The sequence below is a fragment of the Macaca nemestrina genome, chromosome 2 (genome assembly GCF_043159975.1).
Source record: "Macaca nemestrina isolate mMacNem1 chromosome 2, mMacNem.hap1, whole genome shotgun sequence".
Classification (NCBI taxonomy): Eukaryota; Metazoa; Chordata; class Mammalia; order Primates; family Cercopithecidae; genus Macaca; species Macaca nemestrina.
Genome location: NC_092126.1, coordinates 155,368,951 through 155,396,936, shown reverse-complemented (window position 1 = coordinate 155,396,936; position 27,986 = coordinate 155,368,951). Strand labels below are relative to the sequence as shown.

Sequence of the window (27,986 nt, the reverse complement as noted above, 5' to 3'; positions counted from 1 at the left end):
GCTTCTCATTTTCAACTGGATCCTTCCCAGTGGCATTCAACACACTTGGTGTCTCCCACCTTAGAATAGAACATTCAAGCTGCACATCCTTCTGTAGGCCCTCACTCATCCCATTCCTAGCCTGTTTGCGAAATGCATTGTCAGGATTCAAAGAAAGTCTCACATCGGTCCAATTCCCATCCCCACACCAACACAGTTCTCAAGTCACCAATGCGTAAAAGGCTTCAGTGATCCACTCCTATAGCCAAAAGGCACTGCTCGGTCTCTTCAGCATTTGCTGATGGTTCACTCCTGGAAACATTTCTCCACTTGGCTTCATGACACTACGTAGTCCTGGTCTTTCTCGTCCCAGGTGAGGACAGTCCTGGTCTTTGTCAACCCAAGTGGCCACTATTACTTCGTCATCCTAATGTTCAGTTCTGGATCTCTTCTTATTCTACACCCTTCCTAGGCACTGTCCCCTGCCACAGCCTCTTTCTCACCTTTTCCATAACCTTGTCTAGGCCCAGCAGCCCCACATTTACCACTGTCACACCAGACCTTAGAGTTCCAGGCCTGAGTATCCACCTGCCCAGGGACATTCCCACTTGGATGTCCCAAGCACCTCCATTTTGCCATGTCTGAAACAGAATTCAGTATCAGTTCCTCACAACTGGTCTTCTACAGACTTCCCCAGTAATCCCTCAACCCACCTGTCAATATTTAGGCTGTTTGTAAGCCACTCATGCAAACATTCAGTAACCCAACTACGTGTCATAGATTGGTCTGAACACCTAGCTGTTAACATAAAGATGAGCACATCAGATAAAACTCCTGCCCTATTGAAGCTAGTTCAGTAATCACACACATTCCAACTGTGGTATATGAGGTGGAGAAGAGGTACAAAGGAAAACAAGAGGGTACCACAGGAGTCGACTGAGTGTGGCAGGCTGTGGATGGCTTCCTGACACAGTAACCTTAAGATGTTGCATGAGGCTGAGCAGGAATTCATTAGGTGGAGACAGGGAGTGAACCCCTGCAGAGAGGAAAGAGGGGCAGAAAGCCTGGCACTCACTGGCACTGTTGATTCTCCACCTGACCTTTCAATCCCTTGCCCCTTGAGAGGAACTCTCTCTGCTTTGCTCATCACTGTTGCCTTGATGCTGAGTAAAACATGACTCACAGGAAGGATGCAAAAACTACAAAAACGGAGGCCTTACTCCACTACTCCATTCTGTGACCTCAGCCACTTCACCTCTTTCAACACTCTGATACCTCTTTCAACACTCTGGTACTAGAATACCTCAGTGTTCTAATAAGTAAAATGTAAATACTTGCCTTACAAACCTGCTGAGAAGCAAATCCATTATTTAGTAAATAAAAAGCACTTGATAAAAGCACTATTCCCAAAATTAAGAATTATGAGAGATCTTCAACAGACCAAAAACAAATGTTCACAGTCCCTGCTTTATTTCCATTTGTTCACACACACTTTAAAAAAAAAAAAAAAAAACACATGCACTCACAAAATACCCAAACATCAGGAATTAGAAGGGCATAAAACAGGGGGCTTTATAGGCTGAAAAAATACCCTAGCTTCAGAACAGAATACCAATCAAATATTGAAAATTCCTTTGTTCAAAACACAAAGATGTTTTGTTTTTAATTGGAGTTTTTTTTTCTTTTTTTTAAAAAAAAGGAAAGATTTAAGGACAAACAGCAAGCTTCTCACACTGCCTGAGGCAGGGCCTGGTTTCTCTTCCTTGAAGGCCTTTTACAGATGTCAGCCTTCACTGGCCTCCATGCACAACCTCCCACTACCACCCATTCTGCCTGCCACTGCAAAGTGCAGGCACCCTGGGCCCCCCTGAGGATGCGGGCAGGGGCTACAGGGCATCCAGGATGTGGTCGATCTTGGTGACCAGCTCCTGGCGCTTTCCTGAGATGAGCTTCTCATTCTCAATGTACGTGTCTTTCTTGAGCTTGCCAGCCACCAGGCGCTCAGCCTCCACCGCCGACTTCAGCACCAGCTCCTTGACCTGTGCATCCAGCTTCTGCATTTCGCTCACCTGGCCGAGGTAAGAGCAGGGCAGGACTTGTGAGCGATCCTCCCACCCCACTCGGCAGGCCCCACCATCTCCCAGGCTTATAGACCCCAGAGCTCCACAGGGATCAGCCACAAATGCAGCCAACAGCACAGTGTCCCAGGGCAGCAGGGCTGGCTATGGAGGAAGATAGGCCTGGCTTCAAATGCCAACTTCACCACCCACAAGCCCTGTTCTTACGCCCTTGTGAACAAGCCCTGCACCATCCCTGGGCCTCATCTACGTTCCAGGACTCTGAGGACTGAGTGTGAAAGTACTTGGCAGCACCTGGCACGTGCCCTGGCACATAGCAGCTCCTCTATGAACGTCACTTCTCTCCCTGCAGCTTGCCAAATTAGGTCCAGGGATTCAATTAGGCAAAAGATCAATGGCAAGGGAAGGGGGGGTGACAGCCATTGTCACCTACTGTATGTCACATTGAGGACTGGTATAGTCACATTCATTCAACATTCAACAAATTAGTAAGCCATGGCGCAAGGCACAATTCTAGGTTCCAGAAAACAGCACTAAGGACAGATAAGGGATCTTGCCCTTAGATGCTGACATATAATTCACACTTAAGTAGAAGAATAAATTGTTTCAGAAAGTGGTAGGTGTGGGCCAGGCATGGTGGCTCACATCTGTAATTCCAGCACTTTGAAGGCCACGGCAGGCAGAACACTTGAGCTCAGGAGTTCAAGACCAGCCTGGGCAACATAGCAAAACCCCATCTCTACAAAAAATACAAAAAATTAGCTGGGCATGGTGGTGTGCACCTGTGAGCCCAGCTACTTGGGAGGCTGAGGTAGAAGGATTGCTTGAGCCTAGAGGTGGGGCTTGCAGTGAGCTGAGATTGCGCCACTACACTCCAGCATGGGCAACAGAGTGAAACCCTGTCTCAAAAACAACAACAAAAAAAGTGAGGCCGGGCGCAGTGGCTCATGCCTGTAATCCCAGCACTTTGGGAGGCCAAGGCGGGCAGATCACGAGGTCAGGAGATCGAGACCATCCTGGCTAACACGGTGAAACCCTGTCTCTACTAAAAATACAAAAAAATTAGCCGGGCGTGGTGGCAGGCGCCTATAGTCCCAGCTGCTGGGGAGGCTAAGGCAGGAGAATGGCGTGAACCCAGGAGGCGGAGTTTGCAGTGAGCCGAGATCGCACCACTGCACTCCAGCCTGGGTGATAGAGAGAAAAAAGTGGTAGGCGCTATGAGGAAATTCACATAGGGTGAGGAGAGGGAATGCCAGGAAGTGGACAGGGAGTCAGTGACTCTGAGGGGCACCTCTGCGAAAAGGTTACTATCCTCATTTACAGATAACTCCTTTACATAGCTTGTATCAGGCAGGGTTCTGAATATTTTGCATGCATTAACTCATTTTACACTCACAACCCCTATGAGGGGCTAACAGCATTCCCATTTTACAGATGAGGAAACTGAGGCACAGAAGTTAGGTGACTTGGCCAGGTTTACGAACTCTGAATCAGAGCCTGGATTCGAACCTATTGATTCTAAAGTCTAGGTTCATTTTACCATGACATAAGCGGCCTGGGACCTACAACAGTCTGGCCTCCAGGAGAGGATGCAGCTACTCTCAATACTGGCCATATGGGCACACAGTGCTGAGGAGGCTGGCAGAGCTTCCTCCACACCCAGCTCACAACCAGGACCCCAAAATCCCTTGTTCCTCCACAAGGACTGGCACCACATGAAAAGCTATGGCCAGATGCAGTCTCATCCCACAAGCATGCAGGTAAGCAAGAGAGTTGCCTAGTGTCTGCCCTAGACAGAGCAGTGAGGCATGGAGAGCCCCAAGCCAAGCAACTCAGTGATGCCCGACACTTACTCTGTCACACAGATCAGAGCCCTCTGTCTTCAGCCTGGACTGCAGCAGTGCAATCTCACTGGTCAAGGCCTTGTGTTCGGTCTCCAGGCTCTTCTTGCCACTGTTGAGGGTGGAGATGTCCCGGGATTGCTTGTACCTATTGACAGTCTCGTCAAAGTGACGGTAAAGGCCTATTCTCTTGTTGACCAAGGTCAAGACCTGCTCTGTGATGCAGGCTACCTTCATCCTGGCTTCTGCGGCCGGATCCTGAAGGAAGGAGAGGCACCATGTGTGACAACATCCAGGCTTGGGTCCACTCCGATCTTATCTCCCAAAGAACATCTGCCACCACCAGCCATCCAAAAAAGAAATGCCACCTTCTTGGAAAGTCAGAGTCAAACCCCTACTGACACCTAATCTGGACCAGGTTCAGCAATGGGCAAAACTAGGGCCATAAAGATGAAGCCGACCGGCCGGGCCTGGTGGCTCATGCTTGTAATCCCAGTACTTTGGGAGGCCAAGGCAAGCGGATCACGAGGTCAGGAGTTCAAGACCAGCCTGACCAATATGGTGAAACCCCATCTCTACTAAAAAAAAAAAAAAAAAAAATTAGCCGGGCATGGTGGCAGGCGCCTGTAATCTCAGCTACTCAGGGGGCTGAGGCAGGAGAATCACCTGAACCCGGGAGGTGGAGGTTGTAGTGAGCCAAGATTGTGCCACTACACTCCAGCCTGGGCGACTGAGTGAACTCTATCTCAAAAAAAAAAAAAAAAAAAAAAAAGATGAAGCAGACTTTTTACTTCACAGTCCAGTAAGGCAGGCAGATAGATGTGAACAAGGATGATAATGTCAGTGTGCCCTGCATATACATTACAGCAGTCTTGCCCATTTAATCAGCAGGAAATATTAGATAAACCAAAATTAAGGGACATTCTATAAAACTGGTCTCTACACTACAAATGTCAAGGTTATTAAACACAAAGAAAGGACCAGGAATGGTGGGTCACACCTATAATCCCCACACTTTGGGCAGCTGAGGCAGGAGGATCACTTGAGGTCAGGGGTTCAAGACCAGCCTGGGTAACATAAGGAGACTCCATCTCTACAAAAAAAAATGTTGGCCAGGTACAGTGGCTCACACCTGTAATCCCAACATTTTGGGAGGCCAAGGCAGACAGATTGCTTGAGTCCACGAGTTCGAGACCAGCCTAGCCAACATGACGAAACCCTGTCTCTAATAAAAATACAAAAAATTAGCTAGGCATGGTGGTGCATGCTTGTAGTCCCAGCTACTCAGGGAGCTGAGATGGGAGGATCACTGTATCCCAGGAGGTCAAGGCTGCAGTGAGCCCTGATCGTGCCACTGCACTCCAGCCTGGGTAACCGAGTGAGACTCTGTCTCGAAAAAAAAAAAGACAACAACTTTTTTTTAATTAGCTGGGCATGATGGCATGCTCCCAAACTACCTGGGAGGATGAGGTGGGAGGATGGCTTGAACCCAGGAGTTCCAGGCTGCAGTGAGCTGTGATTGATCAGGGGACAGTCAGCAAAATTATGGACTCCATGTTGGTCAACAGTACTAATTAACTGGCCAATTAATAGTATTAATTAACTAATTAATTACACTATCCATTCTTTGAGGAAGAAGGCACAGAAGGCAGAACAGTGGAGCCACTTACCACAAAGTTCTGAACGTGCTCTTCTACCAGATTTTTAGCAACATTACATTTCCTGAATTTGATCATTATATTGTGATTATGTAAGAGAATACCCTTGCTCTCAGGCTACACACATGCTCAACTATTCAAGGGTAAAGGGGCACAATGTCTACAACTTAACCTCCAATGATTCAGCAAAAATAATTAAACACACACCCACACGCATGCATGCACGCACGCACACACGTGCACACACACACACACACACACAGAGTTATTCCTCCAGGTCCCCCACTCTCCGACTATCTGCACATACTCAAGTCCTGTAGTCAGCCCTGCAAAACCCAAGCATACAAAAAGTCAGCCCTCCATATATTTGGTTTCAGATCCCTCAAACACTGTATTGGGTATTGTATTTCCTATCTGCATTTGATTGAAAAAAATCTGGCCAGGCGCAGTGGCTCACACCTGCAATCCCAGCACTTTGGGAGGCCGAGGCGGACGGATCACAAGGTCACGAGATTTGAGACCATCCTGGCTAACACTGTGAAACCCCCGTCTCTACTAAAAATACAAAAAATTAGCCGGGTGTGGTGGCACATACCTGTAGTCCCAGCTACTCAGGAGGCTGAGGCAGGAGAATTGCTTGAACCCAGGAGGCGGAGGTTGCAGCAAGCCGAGAGCACACCACTGCACTCCAGCCTGGGCAACAGAGCAAGACTCCGTCTCAAAAAAAAAAGAAAAGAAAAACATAAAAACATCTACATATAAGTGGACCCACACAGTTCAGCTGGATCAACATCTTTGCTCACAGGTCCCACCAAAACCCCTCCCTGCTGTCTCAAAAACATCAGCCCCTCCAGCTAAATGCCCTTCCCCACCTTCTTTGCCTGTCACCTCCTCAGGGTAGCCTTGGGGCCTGCCAGGTTGCCCCATTCAAAGCACACCCTTGGTGCACACCTGTAGTCCCAGCTACTCAGGAGGCTGAGGCAGAAGAATCGCTCAAACCCAGGAGGCAGAGGTTGCAGTCAGCGGAGATAGCGCCACTGCACTCCAGCCTGGAGACAGAGCGAGACTCCATCTCAAAAAAAAAAAAATAGAAAAAAGCACACCCTGTGCCTGTCATCACATTCCCACAGTCCTCAAGCACCAGCTATGCTCATCTCCTCCCCCAGGCCTCACCCACCTGACTACAATAAGTGCCTGGTACTAGCACCTACCCTGGGGCATGGTGCCAAGAGCCCTAAGGAACAATGAGAGAATGAGAAATGGAGGAAAGAAGGAAGAAAAGACCAAGAGGATGACCTGAGGATAATGGCAGTGCAGCCTGGGGAGGACCAAGGAGTCACGGAGCCTGTCTGTCAGGGAGCAGAGAGTAGGGGTGGGGAGAAGGGTGCTGATGGGGCCAGGTTAGTGGTTTCTGCTCCCAACAAGGGATCACCACAGGGGAAGGGAGAGGGGACACTGGCAAGGGGACTAAGAGGGGAGTTCCACCTCCCAAGTTCCACTGAATAACAAGAAGCAAAACAGCTAAACAACAAGCACCAATCTTTTCGTTTTTCCTACCTCACCTGAGCATCCAAGTTACTCTGTCTCCAGAGACAAAACAAGACAGAAGCAGGGACTTAACCTCCTGTGCTGGTGACCACAAGCAACAAAAACAAAGTACCCTTCTGGCAAGGATGAGCACAGGCAGAGGTCTTCTGGCCATGGCGTCTTGCCCTGGGCTCACTGTGAGGATCAGTGCTCAAGCTGGCAAAATATTACCAAGGACACAAATGACAAGTAGGAAGAAAGCTGAGAGGGTACCTTAGTGATGGAGAAGTCCAGCCGAACATAGATGATGACGGTGAAGAACAGGATGTAGAAGGCCGCCACCACCAGCAGGGGCTCCTGCAGCATGAGCACCTTGTTGAACGTGTAGTGGACCTGGGAGAAGCAAGAGGACAGCTTCATTGGAGCTGCAGGGACACGGGAGCCTAGACTCACCCAGGCTGGCCCACTTGACCTGCTGCCCCACCCTAAGACCAGAAGACGCTGTGAGCTCAAATGACTCCAGCCCAATGAAGGATGGGGAGTGAGTTCTTGGCCCCAGAGCTCACTGTCTGGGGAAGATGACATGGAAGGCAAACAGTGGAGCCACTCACCACAATGTCCTGAATGTGCTGTTCCACCAGATTTTTCTTGTAGGCAACAATCACAGGGCGGCCGAATGTGTCCAGATAGGTGTAGTGCAGCTCATCTGGGGCACGGCTGATTTCATAGGGACTATCAATTTCAATGTTCCTGGAAGAAGATGGGAATAAAACATAGCCTCCAACTAACTACTCCAATAAACCAGGTTTAGAATCAAGAGAATTCCAAGGCTAAGGGGCCTTTCAAGGTCACTAAGTTTACACTCCTCCACTCTGCTCCCTTCCCAGCTATGGAGAACACCCACTCTCTTGAGACAGGGGAGCCAGTGCCACAGAGCCCTCTGTTTTAAAGCCCTTGTCTGCTGGGACAACAACTGTCCCTCTGAATCTTCCACTCCCAAGTTCTCACAGATACTGGCCCCACTCCTTGGAGTCACAAAGTTGACACAGCTCTCCTGTACATCCGACCCAGTGAGTCCCTCGGGGGCTTGAACAGATGCCTCACGGGCTGTTCTGAATGTTCTTTCTCTTCACATGAATAAGAGCTTCTTACGGGGCAGGGGACATGTCCTGCTTTTGTCTGCCCAGGCCCACTGTCCCTTCTCCTGGTAAACAGCACAACCTGGATTTACGTGAGGAACTATCCTTCCCCTATGGAATGTTCTCCACAGGAAGAAAATCAAGGGGTGTCTCATTCTGTCAGTCAGAGTGGACATGTCACTCAAGAGAGGCCAAGTAGATGTTCCCTGATAAAGTAAATCTAGAGCAAAGTGACACAAAGACTGTGCCCCTAGAACATACGCTCCCATTAGAGTACCACAAGGGTACAACCAGAAAAATCAGGTGCAAAGGAAAGGAACAGTCACACTCACTTGGCTCCTTCAGGCAGGATGATCTTCACAGTCAGAGAATCTATCACTTGTTCATCAAACACATGGTCTACAAACCTCATCTTCAGTGCATACTGGTCACCTGAAGGATCAAGCAAGCATAAGCAATGATGTGGAAAACAGATCAAATGGGCAGGAGAGAAAGAAGTACAGGGGCTCACATAAAGACAAAGCAACTAGACAGCAAAACCAAAAACCCACGGACCATGTTTACAACAAAACCAGGCAACAAAGTATCTCTACTGAACCACACAACACAGAGACAGGGATGGGGGTCAAAACACCAACAGCCACAAGACCTTCACGTTATCAGTGTCTGTAAAGGAGAAAGCAGAGAGAAGCAACAGGGCAACTGGTGTGCTTGAGAACAGCAGAACCCCAAAACACACAACCGGGATTCCCTAGAGAGCACAGAAGGCCAATGTGAGGAGTGGCTGAAACTCGGAGCACTCATGCCCTGCCTAATGGTGAGTGAAACAGGCCTGCAGAAGGTCACGAGTCTGCAGCAGTCTAGTCCCTGAGAGCAGAACTCCCCTTCTGGGACAGTGCCCTACAATAAGAAACCGCTCAACACAATCAAAATTGAGCATGACAGGGACAATGGAACTCAAAAACCGCGCAGGTGAAAGCTCAGAAATCAAGTCACGTGTTTTTGCAGTATACCACACTAAAATAGCAGAGATCTGGGAAGGTACAAAAGCCACCCTACACCATCCCTCCTTTGGAAAGGTCACATTAAAAATGATCAACAGACAGTGGCTCATGCCTGTAATCCCAGCACTTTGGGAGGCAGAGGCTGGCAGATCACCTGAGGTCAGGAGTTCAAGACCAGCCTGGCCAACATGGTGAAACCCTGTCTCTACTACAAAAATTAGCCAGGTGTGGTGGCACATGCCTGTAATTCCAGCAACTTGGGAAGCTGAGGTAAGAAAATTGCTTGAACCCAGGAGGTGGAGGTTGTAGTAAGCTGAGATTGTGCCACTGTACTCCAGCCTGGGCGACAGTGCGAGACTCCATCTCAAAAAAAAAAAAAAAGGAAGAAGAAAACAATAAGTTATATAAGAAAAATGGGATGGAAATGAGAACATCCCTATAAGAAAAATGAAAACATGCCAGAAAGACGTCCATAAAAATGAACCAGGAGACTGCTCCTGCTATTCCAAAACAAGCTAAAGGTATTTAAAAAATGACACAAGTGATGCAAGAACAATGTAAACAATTAGAAAAATTCAGGCTGGGCGTGCTGGTTCACGTCTGTAATCCCAAGCACTTTAGGAGGCCGAGGTAGGTGGATCACCTGAGGTCGGGAGTTCGAGACCAGCCTGGCCAACACAATGAAATCCCATCTCTACTAAGAATAAAAAATTAGCTGGGCATGGTGGCACGCGCCTGTAGTCCCAGCTACTCGGGAAACTGAGGCAGGAGACTCTCTTGAACCTGGCAGGCGGAGGTTGCAGTGAGCTGAGATCGCGCCACTGCACTCCAGCCTGGGAGGTTACAGTCAGCTGAGACTGCACCACTGCACTCCAGCCTGAGTGACAGAGTGAGACTCCATCTCAAAAAAATAAGTAAATAAGTAAATAAATTAGAAATAAAAAGCATTTTAGGAATTAAGGCTAAGCTAGATAGATTAGAGTGAATATAGATGGATTAAAGTGAATAACAACAAACAATAATGCTTTAAGATAAATGCGAAGAAAAGCAACTTTAATTATTTTTTAGAGACAGAGTCTTGCTCTGTCACCCAGGATAGAGGGCAACTTCCTGGGCTCAAGTGTTACTCTGGCCTCAGCCTCCCGAGTAGCTAAAACTACAGGTGTGAGCCAGATAATTTTTCACTTAAAAAAATTTTTTTGTAGAAACCCGTTTTCACAATGTTGCCCTGGCTGGTCTCAAACTCCTGAGCTTAAGCAATTCTCCTGCCTCAGCCTCCCAGAAAAGTTTTAAATGAAAAAACGGGCCTGGCACAGTAGCTTCAACCTATAATCCCAGCACTTTGGGAGGCCAAGGCAAGTGGATCACTTGAGGTCAGTTCAAAACCTGCCTGACCAACGTAGTGAAACCCCATCTCTACTAAAAATACAAAAAATAGCCAGGCATGATGGCAGGTGCCTGTAGTCTCAGCTACTCGGGAGGCTGAGGCAGGAGAATCGCCTGAACCTAGGAAGCGGAGGTTGCAGTGAGCGGAGATCGCGCCAAGAAAAATAGATGTAGGAGTTAACTGCAGATTAATAGATAAGACAGGCCAGGCGCGGTGGCTCACGTCTGTAATCCCAGCACTTTGGGAGGCTGAGGCAGGTGGACCACAAGGTCAGGAGATCAAGACCATCCTGGCTAATATGGTGAAACCCTGTCTCTACTAAAAAATACAAAAAAAATTAGCTGGGCGTGGTGGTGGGCGCCTGTAGTCCCAGCTGCTCGGGAGGCTGAGGCAGGAGAATGGCGTGAATCCGGGAGACGGAGCTTGTAGTGAGCCGAGATGGCGCCACTGCACTCCAGCCTGAGCAACAGAACGAGACTCCGTCTCAAAACAAAAAAAAAAAAAAAAAAGATTAATAGATAAGACAAATTGAAGAGATTGAAAAGGGCAAAACTAAGGTATAGTATATAGAGACATATACTTGGGTGTTAAAACTACAAAGAAATTCAAGAAAGTGATTACTCAAAGTCAGGGAAGTGATTACTTTATGGAGAAGGAAGAGGTGCATGGAACACTTTTTGAGTAGCTAGCAAATTCTGGTTTATTGACGGGAGGGGGTGGAGAGTGGCACAAGGTGTTCCTCTTATAATAATTCACTGAACTATATATATTTTTGTGTGGTTTTCTATATCTTATTTTTTCAATAAAAAGGTTTAAAAAAAAAGACTTGGCTGGGCATGGTGGCTCTCACCTATAATCCCAGCACTTTGGGAGTCCAAGGCAGGTGGATCACCTGAGGTCAGGAGTTCAAGACCAGCCTAGCCAACATGGTGAAACCGTGTCTCTACTAAAAATACAAAAAATTAGCTGAGCGTGGTGGTGGGCGCCTATAATCCCAACTACTCGGGAGAGTGAAGCAAGAGAATCACTTCAACCGGGAGGCTGAGGTTGCAGTGAGCCAAGACCGCACCATTCCACTCCAGCATGGGTGGCAAGAGTGAGACTCTGTCTCAAAAAAAAGAAAGACTTGAAGAAAATACGACAAAATGTTTACAATCATTAGTTCTGGGTGCTCATATAAAAGTGTGTTTTATTATTCTCTGAATTTTATTTTTTAAATAACTCAAAAACTATTTAAAGGAATTTAAGCAGTTCCATCTGATGACAGAACTACAAGGAGAGGACTTTTACATGCTGTTCGAATTGACTATCAAATGCATGTATTACTTTTACAATAGTAACTTGTACCCACTTAATAAAAGTTCCTGATAAACCAGTCTTCCTAAGAATGACAAATGAACACTCCCTATCTATAAAGACTGGTAATTGAAAGAAAAAAAATGCACAAAATTAAAGAAAAGGTTAGTTCCTCCCTTGCTATTGAAGACTGACCCAAATTATAGAGGTACTCATAGCTTGGGAGGTTGTAGCCAACGATGTAATGAGTCTTCCACCCGCCAAAGAGAGGGAAGCGAGGCCGGATTTCCATCTCTACAGAGTCATCCAAAATAAGGAGGTGGCTGGTGGAAACATTGCCAATCTCATCCCTGTAATAAACATCCTGGGCAGCAGCAGGGAGGATGGTCTGCAAGAGAGTAGATATGCCCTTCTATAACTCCAGGAGTCAGCTCAAAGAGGAAATGATCCTAAACACAGAAGACTTTCTGCACCAAGATCCTCACATGGTACTACTTAATTAAAACAGTCCCCAAACACAACCTAAAAAAGTCTAACTTTCCCACAAAGGTTTCAGAATTTCTAGAAATTGCGTCAACCTCTCAATCAAGGGTGCTAACTACCCAAATTCTTCTAAACAGTAAATAATTAAGGGAATTGCAAATACCTTTGTGAACACTGAAGACTTGATACAAAGGTAAAAATAATCTTTCAAGTTATTTTGCAAATAAAGATGGAATATGGAAGAAATTTCATCAAATTACTAGGTGGTAGGGTTACAGAAAGGGTTTTTCTACTTGATATTCTTCATTGTATCTTCCAAATCTGTCAGTGTATTTTGATCATGGGAGGAAGGGATAACACCTTTCTTCACATACTGACCCCTTCTATCATACATAAGTTAAAAAAAAAAGTTTATCAGATTTCATTTATAAGACAAAAAAGATTTAGAAACTATATGCAATATGATAAAATGTTTTTTAAAAACATTACAAAAGGGCCGGGCACAGTGGCTCACGCATGTAATCCCAGCAGCCTGTAATCCCAGCAGCCTGTAATCCCAGCACTTTGGGAGGCCGAGGCGGGTGAATCACCTGAGGTCAGCAGTTCGAGACCAGCCTGAACAATGTGATGAAACCTCACCTCTACTATAAACACAAAAATTAGCCGGGCATGGGGGCATGCGCCTGTAATCCCAGTTACTCAGGAGGCTGAGACAGGAGAATTGCTTGAACCCGGGAGGCAGAAGTTGCAATGAGCCAAGATCGGGCCATTGCACTCTAGCCCTGGGCAACAATAGTGAAAACTCCATCTCAAAAAAAAAAGAAAAGAACAAAGAAATAGGTCAAAATGTCAGCTGTGTTTGGGTGGCGTGGTACTGAGTATGCTTTTCCTTTTTCTATTCAAATTTTCATTTAAAAAATATGGTTTAGGCCGGACATAGTGGCTCACGCCTGTAATCGCAGCACTTTGGGAGGGCAAGGCAGGCAGGTCACTTGAGGCCAGGAGTTCAAGACTAGCCTGGCCAACATGGTGAAACCCCGTCTCTACTAAAAATACAAAAATTAGTCTGGGCACAGTGGCTCACGCCTGTAATCCTGGCACTTTGGGAGGCCGAGGCAGGCAGATCACGAGGTCAGGAGATCAAGACCATCCCGGCTAACATGGTGAAACCCCGTCTCTACTAAAAGTACAAAAATTAGTCGGGCGTGGTGGCGGGTGCCTGTAGTCCCAGCTACTCAGGAGGCTGAGGCAGGAGAATGGCATGAACCAGGGAGGCGGCGCTGGCAGTGAGCCGAGATCGCGCCACTGCACTCTAGCCTGGGCGACAGAGCGAGACTCCGTCTCAAAAATAAATAAATAAATAAATAAATGAATAAAAACCACCTCCTGGGTTCCGGTCATTTCTCCTGCCTCAGCCTCCCGAGTAGCTGGGACTACAGGCACCCGCCACCACACCCGACTAATTTTTTGTACTTTTAGTAGAGACGGGGTTTCACCGTGTTAGCCAGGATGGTCTCGATCTGATCGAGATCCACCCGCCTCGGCCTCCCAAAGTGCTGGGATTACAGGCGTGAGCCACCGCACCTGGTCATGGGGGGGGTATTTTTAAAGATTCTGTTGGTTTCTAACACTCCCAATCAACAACATGAACATCAGTCAACCCTAAACAACTGCCTATATATTTAGCTAGTTTCAAAAAGCAAAGAGTAAGTAGCTATGATGAAGTCCTCGTTTCTCACATGTCCAAGTTGAACATTCCATACCTTAAAAGAACGGATGGAGGATATTCCACTATCTGGCTGTCTCTGGTAATCATAACGTGAGAAAGGCCCCTTAAGCACAGCTCCCGTGTGCTTCAAGTCCACATTTTCTTCCACAGCAATATTACCCCAGTGAGAGACTTCAATGACTCGGGTCATGCTGGTGATGGTCAGGAAAGGGCTGTTGTTCTCATAATGTACTTTAAAAGTATCCTGGAAGGAAGGAAACAAATAGTCCAAATTTTGGCAACAGAGAAATCACCATTAGTTTAAATCAAATTGATTGGAGACAACCTATGTATCAGCAACAGAATGGGTAAATTATGATGTATCCAACATATGCAACATTTTAAAATGATGTTTACTAGGACTTCTTGCTAACATATGGGAAAAAATGTTCATGATATATTATTCAAAAAATAGGACACAAAACAACAACTAATGTGTTTGGAGCTGATTGTATGTATTAGGCAGTTTTATGAGTTCTAAATAAGTGCATTATCTCATTTCATTCTCAAGACAATATGATGAAGTAAGAACTACTTATCCCCATTTGACAAATAAAAATCTCAAGGCCTAGCAGTTTCCATTACCTTGTTCAAGGTCATAAACCTAAGTAGCAATACAAGGTCTGCTAAATTCTGACTTCGCTTTTTTTTTTTTTTTCTTTTTTTTTGAGACGAGACAGTCTTGCTCTGTCACCCAGGCTGCAGTACAGTGGTACAACCTCAGCTCACTGCAACCTCTGCCTCCTGGGTTCAAGCGATTCTCTTGCCTCAGCCTCCCAAGTAACTGGGATTACAGGAATGCACCACCACATCTGGCTAATTTTTGTATTTTTAGCAGAGACGGGGTTTCACCATGTTGGCCAAGCTGGTCTCGAACTCCTGACCTCAGGTGATCCGCCCACCTTGGCCTACCAAAGTGCTGGGATTACAGGCGTGAGGTACCACGCCGCCCAGCCAGCTATCATGCCCAGCCTGATTTCACTCTTCTATATGTTAAACATCACCTCTCAATAAGGCCCAACACACCTTGCTTCCGAAAAGTCCATGAAAAAGACAATCTATTTTGTTAGCTCTTACAGCTAGTTTATTCACTAGTTTATTTACTCATTCTATGACTAGATTTTTAAAAGTACAATTCACTCATAATCATATTTGATAGCATTTAATGCCAGTACAAGCAAGGGCATAGGGAAACCAGCAGTTTCACACAGCTGGAATCCTAAAAAATTGGTTTAATCTTTTGAAAAACTACTTGGCAAACTACAGCAAGAGGTTTTTCTCTCTTTTTTTTTTTTTTTTGTAATGAACAGGGTTTCATTCTGTCACCCAGGCTGGAGTGCAGTGGCACAATCTTGGCTCAATGCAGTCTCAACTTCCTGGGCTCAAGCAATCCTCCCACCTCAAGCCCTATGAGTAGCTGGGATTCCAGGTGCATGCCACCATGCCCAGCTAATTTTTTGTATTTTTTGTAGAGACAGAATTTCACCACGTTGCCCAAGGTGGTCTCAAGCAATCTACCTACCTTGTCCTCCCAAAGTGCTGGGATTACAAGCATGAGCCACTGTGCCCAACCAGCAAGAGATTTTTAAATGTTCATATCCTTCAATTTGAAAAACATTACTTCAGAAAATTCTGAGAATACAAAGTTATGTGCAGAGATGTATATTATAATATTAAATAGAAAAAAAAAACTGTTTAACTATAGAAACTTGGCAAATGAGCTCTAGGACATCAAATCAGTGAGTTAGCCACTTAAAAACGGTGTAGCAGCTGGGCACGGTGGCTCACGCCTGTAAACTTTGGGAGGCCAAGGCGGGCAGATCACAAGGTCAGAAGTTTGAGACCAGCCTGGCCAATATGGTGAAACCTCATCTCTACTAAAAATAGAAAAATTAGCCAGGCGTGGCCGGGCGCGGTGGCTCATGCCTGTAATCCCAGCACTTTGGGAGGCCAAGACAGATGGATCACGAGGTCAGGAGATTGAGACTATCCTGGCTAACACAGTGAAACCCCGTCTCTACTAAAAATACAAAAAAATTAGCCGGCCTGGTGGCGGGTGCCTGTAGTCCCAGCTACTCGGGAGGCTGAGGCAGGAGAATGGCGTGAACCCGGGAGGCGGATCACGAGGTCAGGAGATTGAGACCATCCTGGCTAACACGGTGAAACCCCGTCTCTACTAAAAATACAAAAAAATTAGCCGGCCTGGTGGTGGGCGCCTATAGTCCCAGCTACTCGGGAGGCTGAGGCAGGAGAATGGCGTGAACCTGAGAGGCGGAGCTTGCAGTCAGCCAAGATTACACCACTGCACTACAGCCTGGGCGACAGAGTGAGACTCTGTCTCAAAAATAAAAAAATTTAAAAAAATTTAAAAAAACATAAAAAAGGCCGGGCACGGTGGCTCAAGCCTGTAATCCCAGCACTTTGGGAGGCCGAGACGGGCGGATCACAAGGTCAGGAGATCGAGACCATCCTGGCTAACACAGTGAAACCCCGTCTCTACTAAAAAAATGCAAAAAAAACTAGCCGGGCAGGTTGGCGGGCGCCTGTAGTCCCAGCTACTCGGGAGGCTGAGGCAGGAGAATTGCTTGAACCCAGGAGGTGGAGGTTGCAGTGAGCTGAGATTGAGCCACTGCACTCCAGCTTGGGTGACGGAGCAAGACTCTGTCTCAAAAAAAAAAAAAAAAAAAAAAAAAAACACGGTTTACAGGCCGTCCGGGCACAGTGGCTCACACTTGTAATCCCAGCACTTTGGGAGGCCAGAGTGGGTAGATCATTTGAGGTCAGGAGTTTGAGACTAGCCTGGCCAACACAGTGAAACCCTGTCTCTACCGAAAAATACAAAACTTAGCCAGGCGTGGTGGCACATGCCTGTAAGTCCCAGCTACTGGGAAGGTTGAGGTGGGAGAATCACTTAAACTCAAGAGGCAGAGGTTGCAGTGAACTGAGATTGCACCACTGCACTCTAGCCTGGGCGACAAGAGTAAGACCCTGTCTCAAAAAACAAAAAAAAGGTTGACAAAGGTAATGTAGTAATATGTAAAATGTTTAGAGAATATTCTAAGTGTCAAAGGTATTACACAATACTTTTACATAATATGACATTAAACATAATACATATATTAAAAAGCCCTATGCTTAGAAATGACTCAGGTACTAAAATGTCAATAGTGTCGATAGTGGTGGTGAACTGACTTCAAATCTTCCTTTATATTTGCCAAATGGTCTCTCATGAACGTTTTTTTTAATTTTTTTTTTTTTGAGACAAAGTGTCACCCTGTTGCCCAGACTGGAATGCAATGGCGTGATCTCAGTTCACTGCAACCTCCACCTCCCAGGTTCAAGTGATTCTCCTGCCTCAGCCTCTCGAGTAGTTGGAATTACAGGCGCATGCCACCATGCCTGGCTAATTTTTTGTATCTTTAGTAGAGATGGGGTTTCACCATGCTGGCCAGGCTGGTCTCAAACTCCTGACCTCGTGATCTGCCAACCTCGGTCTCCCAAAGTACCAGGATTACAGGCGTGAGCCACCGCGCCCAGCCTCTCAAGTACGTTCTATTAACTTAAAATGGAGGCAAGTTTGAAAACCCAAAACCTTTATGTTTTTAAAAGCCTGCATAGAGGAAAATCAAATCAATGTCCCAATATGAACTCTCATTCAGTTTTAAGTAAGTAAAAGAAATCATGCAGTTAGAGAAAGCACAGCTCAGAGTGGCAAGGCTGTCATCTTCACAGTGGGCACATGGGCCCTGGGCACTCTACAACCACAACAGGAGGCACAGAGACCCTCCCCCTCCCCAAAAACAACCCCACAGAGCAACAATATACATAGGGAGCTATGTTTTGAGACATGGAGGAATATGAGTATGTTTACTACAAATCTGCATATATTTAGAAAGAAACACTAGAAGAATAAACCAAAAGCTAACATAAATGGTTACCAAGGAAAACAAATGAACGGGAAAATTGGAAGCAAGAATTCTCTGACTATAACTTGCCTGTTTTTTTGGAGACAGACTCTTGCTCTGTTGCCCAGGCTGGAGTGCAGTGACATGATCTTGGCTACTGCAACCCCTACCTCCTGGGTTCAAGCAGTTCTCGTGCCTCAACCTCCCTAGTAGGTGGGACTACAGTTGAGTGCAACTACACCCAGCTAATTTTTGTATTTTTAGTAGAGATGGGGTTTCACCATGTTGGCCAGACTGGTCTTGAACTCCTAGCTTCAAGTGATCTGCCCCACCTCAGTCTCCCAGAGTGCTGGGATTACAGGCATGAGCCAGTGCACCTGGCTTTATAAGTTGTGAGAGAGAGATATATATAACTTAAAATGGTACACTTGGCCTTATGTATGTATGTGTATATGTGTGTGTGTATATATATGCACCTTATGTAAGTGCACTTATATATATAAGGCCATATATATATATATATATATATATATATATATATATGCACCTGGCCTTTTAACTTGTTATATATAACTTGTTATATATAATTTTGTTATGTATAACTTGTTTTATATAATTTTGACTATGAAATCATGTTGCTTTCACATTCAAAAAATTAAGTTAATAAAAAGTTCTTAAAAGTTTAAAACAACCCAAAATGAACAGCCCTAACTATGTATCAAACTGACATTTGAAACATAAAAAAACAGACCAGGCGCAGTGACTCACAACTGTAATCCCAGCACTTTGGGAGGCCGAGGCAGGCGGATTACCTGAGGTCAAGAGTTCGAGACCAGCCTGGCCAACATGGAGAAACCCCGTCTCTACTAAAAATACAAAAATTAGCCAGGCGTGGTAGCGGGCACCTGTTAATCCCAGCTACTCGGGAGGCTGAGGCAGGAGAACTGCTTGAACCCAGGAGGCAGAGGTTGCAGTGAGCCAAGATCGCCCCACTGCATTCCAGCCTGAGTGACAGATCAAGACTCCTCAAAAAAAAAAAAAAAAAGAAAAAGAAAAAAAGAAAGAACAAAAAAAGACAAAAAAAACAAACAATTATTTCATGTAGCATTAGAACAAAGTATTTTGGTTGCACATCCTTAGTGACACATGTTCTAAACACACAGAGAGATGCAAAGCAATCTTTTTTTTTTAGAGTGGGGTGGTGCAATCATAGATAACTCTAGCCTTAACCTCCTGGGCTCAAGTAATCCTCCCACCGCCTCCCAAGTAGATGGGATGACAGGAGTGTGTCACCACGCCCAGCTTAATGTTTTTTGTAAAAATGAGGTCTATGTTGCCCAGACTGGTCTTGAATTCCTGGTCACAAATGATCCTCCTGTATCGGCCTCCCAAAGTGCTAGGATTATAGGCATGAGCCACTGCACCCAGTGCAAAGAAATGTTAAACGTCTAAAATATCCACATTTTTTAGAAATGGTAAGGAAGTAGGTAGAGTAAAAAGACATGACTCCTGAGATTTCCTTTAAAATCCTCTAGCAGCCGGGCACAGTGGCTCACACCTGTAATCCCCGCACTTTGGGAGGCCGAGGCGGGCAGATCACGAGGTCAGGAGATCGAGACCATCCTGGCTAACACGGTGAAACCCTGTCTCTACTAAAAATACAAAAAATTAGCCTGGTGTGGTGGCGGGTGCCTGTAGTCCCAGCTACTCAGGAGGCTGAGGCAGGAGAATAGCATGAATCCAGGATGCAGGGCTTGCAGTGAGCCAAGATTGTGCCACTGCACTCCAGCCTGGGCAACAGAGTGAGACTCTGCCTCAAAAAAAAAAAAAAAAAATTCCTCTAGCAAAGAGGCTAGGGACCACGGCTCATGCCTATAATCCCAGCACTTTGGGAGGTCAAGGCAGGAAAATCACTTGGGCCCAGGAGTTTGAGACTAGCCTGAGCAACAAAGCAAGATCATGTCTCTACAACAAAAATAAAAAATTAAATGGCCATGGTGACACACGCCTGTCATTCCAGCTACATGGGAGGCTGAGCTGGGAAGATGGACTGAGCCCAGGAGTTTGAGGTTACAGTGAGCTATGATTATGCCACTGTACTCCAGGCTGGGCAACAGAGCTGGATCCTGTCTCTTAAAAAAAAAAAAATTTTTTTTAAAGTACTCCACCAAAGAAAAAAAGAGGTGGGTTAATTATGGTAACCTGATAACCACTGAATCTAAGTGATGTGTGTGGGAGTTTATACTAGTCTTTGTACTTTGGCATGTTTGCAATTTGCCATAGTAACAAAATCTTTGTAAGCCTTAATTTCGCCCTCTCCCTTCAAGTTCCAACCGAGGCCCAACATTCAAGGAAGGCCTTCAACCACTCGGACAGCTTTGCTACCCCAGTATCTGCCCAGCCACACTATCTCAAGTCCTTACTGCCTCTGCATGGAATGTCTTGCTTCCATCTCCCCCAACACCCATTCCACCTCTCCGAATGCTACCCCCAGCCTCTACCTGTGATCCCCAAAGGAGAAACAAGACCCCCATGGAATCATTTCACTGCAGGTTAAACACTTTTGGAATGACCTTAGAAATGACTGCAGATTCCATCCACCCCACACCACCCAAGCCTATCAACTAGTAGTCACTCTGCAAGACATTCTCTGAAGCAGACAGGGATGGGCTGGACTCCACCTGAGCCTACCTGACTATAGGCAGGGACATCTCTGAAAGGCCCATAATCCAGTAGGTCCTCGGAGCGCGTGGGGTTCCCCAGTTTGGTGTAGCTCTCCACATTTCGAGAGGCAAGCTTCACACGCATGGTTTGTGTCTTCGTTGGATAGGGAGAGTAGAAATAATGGTTCCCCTCAAACACCACAAACTGTTTCTCTGACTGGGTGATCTGGGTTGGATACGGCTGAAGCACATGGGTGTAGACTGTTTCCACAATGACTGAAATCTTAGCCCCAGGATCAAGAGCAACTGGGAGCTTGACTATGAAGAATCTCCCACTAAAGGAAGAACAAGGCAAGAGAAATAAGAGAGACTGAGGATACTGAAAACACTAGTAGCAGTTCAAACTCAGAATAAAATTTTGAACCCAAAACAAAAGCAATTATCTTTAAGAGATAACCTTTTTCTTTTTGAGATGGAGTCTGGCTCTATCACTCAGGTTGCAGTGCAATGGTGCGATCTCGGCTCACTGCAACCTCTACCTACTGGGTTCAAGAGATTCTACTGCCTCAACCTCCCAAGTAGCTGGGGATTACCTATTAGAATGTTTTTAACTTTTGTTCCATTGTTGAACATTTATGTTGTTTTACACTCTTGCTATTTATAAACAGCCCTGAAAGAAACAGCTAGATATTTGTCTTAAAAGACTTAAATTATTTTTTTTCTTTTTCTGAGATGGAGTCTTGCTCTGTCACCCAGGCTGGAGTGCAGTTATGCGATCTCAGCTCACTGCAACTTCCACCTCCCAGGTTCAAACGATTCTCTTGCCTCAGCCTCCCGAGTGGCTGGGACTACAGGCACCCGCCACCGTGTCCGGTTAATAAAAGACTTAAATTATTACATTAAAGGTGATCTCTTGGCCAGGTGTGGGGGCTCACGCCTGTAATCCCAGCGCTTTGGGAGGCCGAGTCAGGCAGATCACCTGAGGCCAGGAGTTCAAGACCAGCCTAGGTAACATGGCAAAACCCTGTGTCTACTAAAAATGCATACACACACACACACACACACACACACACACACACTAGCTGTGTGTGGTGGTACACACCTCTAGTCCCAGCTACTCAGGAGGCTGAGGTGGAAGGATGGTTTGAGCCCTGGAGGTGGAGGTTGCAGTGAGTCAACATGGCACCACAGTAATGCAGCCTGGGCAACAAAGCCAGACCCTGTCTCAAGAAAAAAAAAAAAAAAATCCTCTAGGACAGATGCAGTGGTTCACACCTGTAATCCCAGCACTTTGAGAGGCCAAGGCAGGAGGATGGCTTGAGCTCAGGAGGTCAAGATCAGCCTGGGCAACATAGCTAGACCTCCTCTCTACAAAAAAAAGAAAAAAAGAAAAGAAAAAAATGTGTAATACAGCAGGCACTTCCTGAGCAACTTGCCTAGTTTATGATCCCGTATGAGCCCAACCCTGACATAACCTTGAACAAGAGACAAGGTATATTGTTTGTCAGCTTACCTTTTACCCTTAATTTTGGTTTCACGTACTTCCAAATTGTTGTCTTCCTCATCTTCTCCCTTCACCTAGAACAGAAAAAGATAGTTTGTTCTTCACGTCTTTTGGCTTCTAAATTTTGAGTCAATAATTAACCAAATGCTTCAGTACATCCCCATTAAAGTAGTCAAACTACCAGAACTTTTTAGAGATTGAATTTTCTTTTCAGTAACAATTTTTTTTCTCTGAAACACAAGAATATTGTCAAAGACTTACTTTTACAAAGTGGCATATGGCCAGACGCAGTGGCTCACACCTGTAATCCCAGCACTTTGGGAGGCTGAGGCAGGCGGATCACCTGAGGTCAGGAGTTCGAGACCAGCCTGACCAACATGGAGAAACCCCATCTCTACTAAAAATACAAAATTAGCGAGGCATGGTGGCACATGCCTGTAATCCCAGCTGCTCAGGAGGCTGAGGCAGGAGAATCGCTTGAACCCGGGAGGTGGAGATTGCAGTGAGCTGAGATGGCACCATCACACTCCAGCCTGGGCAACAAGAGCAAAACTTCGCCTCAAAATAAATAAATAAATAAATAAAAGTGGCATAAAACTTCTATAAATGCATATTTTCCTGAATGATGAAATACACATATACACAGAAAGATTACACTTCCAAATATACTTCTCAAAGGCCTCTTTCTTGATGCTTTTCTTCCTCATTTATATTCAAATAAGCATACTCAAAGAAATGTATTTAGTGATGTAACAGAAAAGTCTCGGGGCCGGGCATGGTGGCTCACGCCTGTAATCCCAGCACTTTGGGAGGCCAAGGCGGGTGGATCACCAGGTCAGGAGTTCAAGACCAGTCTGGCCAATATAGTGAAACCCCGTCTCTACTAAAAATACAAAAAATTAGCTGGGTATGGTGGTGTGTGCCTGTAATCCCAGCTACTCGGGAGGCTGAGGCAGGAGAATTTCGTGAACCTGGGAGGCAGAGGCTGCAGTGAGCTGAAATCATGCCATTGCACTCCAGCCCAGGCGACAGTGCAAGACTCCGTCTCAAAAAAAAAAAAGTCTCAGGGGTTTTTATTTTTGTACAGACAGGGTCTCCCTATATTGCCCAGACTGGTTTTGAATTCTTGGGCTCAAGCAATCCTCCCACAGATTACAGGCATGAGATACAATGCCCAGCTTAAAACTGTTTTTTCACTAATATAAGAGTTAAAACTGGCCAGGCACAGTGGCTCACGCCTGTAATCCCAGCACTTTGGGAGGCAGAGGGGGGTGGATCACCTGAGGTCAGGAGTTCGAGACCAACCTGGCCAACATGGTGAAACTTCGTCTCTACTAAAAATACAAATTAGCTGGACGTGGTGGTGGGCGCCTGTAATCCCAGTTACTTAGGAGGCTGAGGCAGGAGAATTGCTTGAACCCAGGAGGCGGAGGTTGCAGTGAGCTGTGACCATGCCACTGTACTCCAGCCTGGGCAACAAGAGTGAAACTCCATCTCAAAAAAAAAAAAAAAAGTTGGTCGGGCGCGGTGATTCACATTTTGAGAGGCCGAGGCAGGCAGATCACGTGAGGTCAGGAGATCGAGACCATCCTGGCCAACATGGTGAAACCCCATCTCTACTAAAAATACAAAAATTAGCCAGGCGTGGTGGCGGGCACCTGTAAGCCCAGCTACTTGGGAGGCTAAAGCAGGAGAATCACTTGAATCTGGAAGGCAGAGGTTGCAGTGAGCCGAGATCGTGCCACTGCACTCACTCCAGCCTGGGCGACAGAGTGAGACTCCCTCTCAAAAAAAAAAAAAAAAAAAAAAGTTAACATTGGCAAAAATCCCTTGGGAAGGAGCCAATGACCACTGTTTGGGGTACCTCACAGCAACAAGCTATGTAACCAGGAAAAGGACGTTCACTCCAGCAGGCTGCAGGGGTTTTCTGAGAAAGAGGAGTTATCTCCAATCATAAGACTCTGGAGCAGGCTGCAAGGGAGAAGTGTATACATACCCCACTGATCTCTCTGCCAACCCACCCTCAACTGAAAAAAACAAAAATTAGGCTATCTTTTAGGACTTAAGTAGTGATTCCCAGTAGGATACAAAAAGCTGTAATGGTGAACTTTTAAAATATTATATCAAAAAGTCTAAAACAATCATACAATCATTCTCAATAAAGCTGTACAGTCTAACACAAACAACAAGTTTCATGACTTTGACTAGAATCTTATCACAATGGGAACCAGCCAGGCCAAGTGCAGTGGCTCACACCTGTAATCCCAGCACTTTGGGAGGCCAAGTCAGGCGGATCACGAAGTCAAGAGATCAAAACCATCCTGGCCAACATGGTGAAACCTTGTCTCTATGAAAAAAACACAAAAATTATCTGGCCATGGTGGCACGCGTCTTTAGTCCCAGCTACTCAGGAGGCTGAGGCAGGAGAATCACTTGAACCCGGGAGGCAGAGGTTGCACTGAGCTGAGACCGCACCACTGCACTCCAGCCTGGCGACAGAGCGAGACTCCATCTCAAAAAAAAAAAAAAAAAAGGCCGGGCGCGGTGGCTCAAGCCTGTAATCCCAGCACTTTGGGAGGCCGAGACGGGCGGATCACGAGGTCAGGAGATCGAGACCATCCTGGCTAACACGGTGAAACCCCGTCTCTATTAAGAAATACAAAAAACTAGCCGGGAGAGGTGGCGGGCGCCTGTAGTCCCAGCTACTCGGGAGGCTGAGGCCGGAGAATGGCGTAAACCCGGGAGGCGGAGCTTGCAGTGAGCTGAGATCCGGCCACTGCACTCCAGCCTGGGTGACAGAGCGAGACTCCGTCTCAAAAAAAAAAAAAAAAAATTAGCCGGGCATGGTGGCATGGGCCAGTTACTCCAGAGGCTGAGACAGGAGAATCGCTTGAACCCAGGAGGCAGAGGTTGCAGTGAGCCAAGATAGGGCCATTGCACTCCAGCTTGGGCAACAAGAGTGAAACTCCGTCTCAAAACAAAAAAGAAAGAAAGAAAAGAACCCACTGAAAAACATTTCAACAACCTCATCAGTTTCCAACACAACTGTTGGAAAATATGCACCTCCTTGTTAAGTTCATCATCCAGTTGTTTCCCACTGGGATAAGAGTACAAAATAGCACATATATCCATTTAACTAGTGTCTTGGACTACAAAATTTAAAATGATTTTAAATAAATCTGTTGATGTGACTGCAGGTCTTATACCCAATACAACCCTACCTCACAGCCATCAAAGCCAGAAGAGGCAACATTATACAGTGTGAGAATACACAAATTATGGAATAAGCTGGAGCCCTGACTTACTCCGCACTGTAAGACCACATGTAGGGGGCTAAATAACTTAATCTGCCAGACTACAGCCTCCTTGCCTGCTATATGAGGACTTATCCCTTAAATGGTTGCTATGAGGGCTAAATTAAAATATATTTAAAATACCCACCATAATATCTGACACAAAGTAGAGTCCCAGTAAGAAAGTATCTTACCACAAAAACAAAGAACAAAAGGAAACTTCTGGAGGTGATAGATATGTTTATTACCCGGATTGTGGTAATGGTAACACCAGTGTATACGTATTTTGAATATATTAACAATAGGCAGTTATTTGTATACCAATTATACCTCAATAAAGTTGGGAGAAAAAATAAAAACAACATAAAATAAGCACATTAACCTAGCTCGCAGGCATGATGGCAGGATAGCCGAGCTCCTGCTGTGGTTCACTTATACTGTAACAAGCTCATTAAATCACAACTGGCTTCTATAAAGAATAGGATTTAACATTCAAGACATTCAAAGGTGGCAAGGCAAATTTACATGAAGTTTTGATCTATCTTTCCACAAGCCTTTGAGTAAAACTTTATTTCATCACGGACAAGGCATGAAAGAAAATAGGAGTCATTTCAGAAACGTAATCTCTATAAACCCAGCTTTATAGCTCCATATTCAGTCAGAGAACGAAGTTTGCTTAGAGGGAAATGTGACACTGTAATGACTATTCTCTCAACAAATAATTAGGTAATCATTTAATGAAATTGTTTAACAACAATAGTAATAAAAAACAAACCTCTGTGTAAGTATATTCTCTCTACTCCCAAACCCAACATTTTCTTTGGTGATCACTGAAATACCTGGAAACACTTAAGCCAAACACAGCCATTTATTGCCGAGGTTAAGAATGAGAAGCAGTAGGGGGACGGGAGAAAACTGGACTTTCCTTTTCTGTACGGCATAAGAAAACTTATATTACGTGCAGGAATTTCAAAATTAACTTTAAGAAGAGTTTTAACATTTAGAAAGTGTTCATTAGCAACCTTAAGAAATGCGTCACATTAATAGGGATTTCAAGTGATTACTGACTTAAAGATGCCAAACCTGTTACATTTCTGATGGTTCTCTATGTCTAGAAAGAAGCACCTACAACGGACCAGATACTGAATTAAGAGAATGAAATTCATTTTAATTCATTTATTTGTCCTCCACTTGGGCCACGGCGTCAGGCCGTGAGAAATGAAGTCCGGCGCCCGCTGGCACCGGGCCGAGCGGCTGCCGCGCTCGCCTTACGGAAGGGAGGTGCGTTCTATCGGCCAGAGGTCGCCCGAGCGGTGCCGAGAACGGCCCCCGCAAGGGCAAGCTCCGAGGCGGGTCCGCTGCGAATCCCAGCAGCTGCCCACGCGAGCAGCGACCCGCGCGGGGGCAGGCCAGTGCTGACGTGGCCCAGGCATGAGGGTGCGCGTGCACCGGCCGCGGAGGCGCCGGGGCCCCGAGGCAATCCCACCGACCCCTGCGCCTCGCCCGCCGCCCAGGTCTCCGCATTTCCTGAGGCCTAGAGGGGCGCGGGCGGAGTCGGGGGACCGGCAGGAAGGGAGGCGGGAAGGGCCCCGGGAGCGGCGGCGAGGGGTGGCCCACACTCACCTGCACGCCCAGGTGCGCCAGCCGAGCCTCGAGCTCAGGCTCCAAAGCCAGAAGGAAAGAGGTAGCTCGGGACGTGGAGCTGCCGCCCAGGTGCGCCAGGACCACCTCGGCCGTCACCTTAGCCAGGTGGCTGCTTAGGTCCACTGTGCGCTTCACGTCCTCGTTGATCAGCGGCGGTGCCTCGGAGGAGGCACTGCCTGGCGCCGGGGTCCAGGACCCGAGCAACAGGAGCAGAAACAAGCGGGCGACTGGCGCCTCCATGACCGAGAGAAGCAGAGGGCCAAGGCGGGCAGAGCCCCGCCGCGGTAGCCCGCCCTCCCGCCACTGAGCAGCCGCTCATTGGGCAAGGGCTGGTGACACAAATGGAGGCGCCCAACAAGGAAGGACCCTGTCTCCAGGGCAACCGGGAAGTCGACCCGGCGCCTGATTGCAAACCCCTCTCAGAGCTGCCCGGGCTATCCTTCTGTTTGTAGTGCGAGTGCACTTATTATTATTAGATTTCACTTACCTAATTTTTACAGGAGCGGCACTTGCCTAGGTCTCTACTCTCTCCTACCATTCTTCCTGTCCAATAATTCTGCTCGTTTTGCTCCTTAAAGCAATGAAATTTTGCTCAGACTGAGAAAGTAAAAGTCGGCCTTCTTCATCCACCGATGGATGCTAAAATTAGTAGGCAGAACTTGAAGCCGAAACATATGCAAAGTTTCAAAACATCTCTACTAAAATGTTTAGTAATTAGGCCGGGCACTATGGCTCACGCCTGTAATTCCTGTACTTTAGGAGGCCAAGGCGGGCGGATCACCTGAGGTCATGAGTTGAAGACCAGCCTGGCCAACAT

The 27,986-nt window shown here is 46.4% G+C and overlaps 1 protein-coding gene across 1 annotated transcript; it reads right to left on the bottom strand.

The window, feature by feature from the left end:
- Positions 1-1,428: 1,428 nt before the first annotated feature.
- Positions 1,429-27,449, bottom strand: LOC105477790 (ribophorin I). Its single transcript, XM_071092302.1, has 10 exons — positions 27,149-27,449; positions 22,242-22,306; positions 20,757-21,063; positions 14,156-14,365; positions 12,105-12,297; positions 8,555-8,654; positions 7,695-7,833; positions 7,357-7,476; positions 3,911-4,156; positions 1,429-2,048 (listed from the first exon to the last, which is right to left on the bottom strand). Exons 1-10 carry the CDS (start codon positions 27,407-27,409, stop codon positions 1,866-1,868), a joined length of 1,824 nt encoding a protein of 607 aa, XP_070948403.1. The 5' UTR covers positions 27,410-27,449; the 3' UTR covers positions 1,429-1,865.
- Between the last annotated feature and the right edge of the window lie 537 nt (positions 27,450-27,986).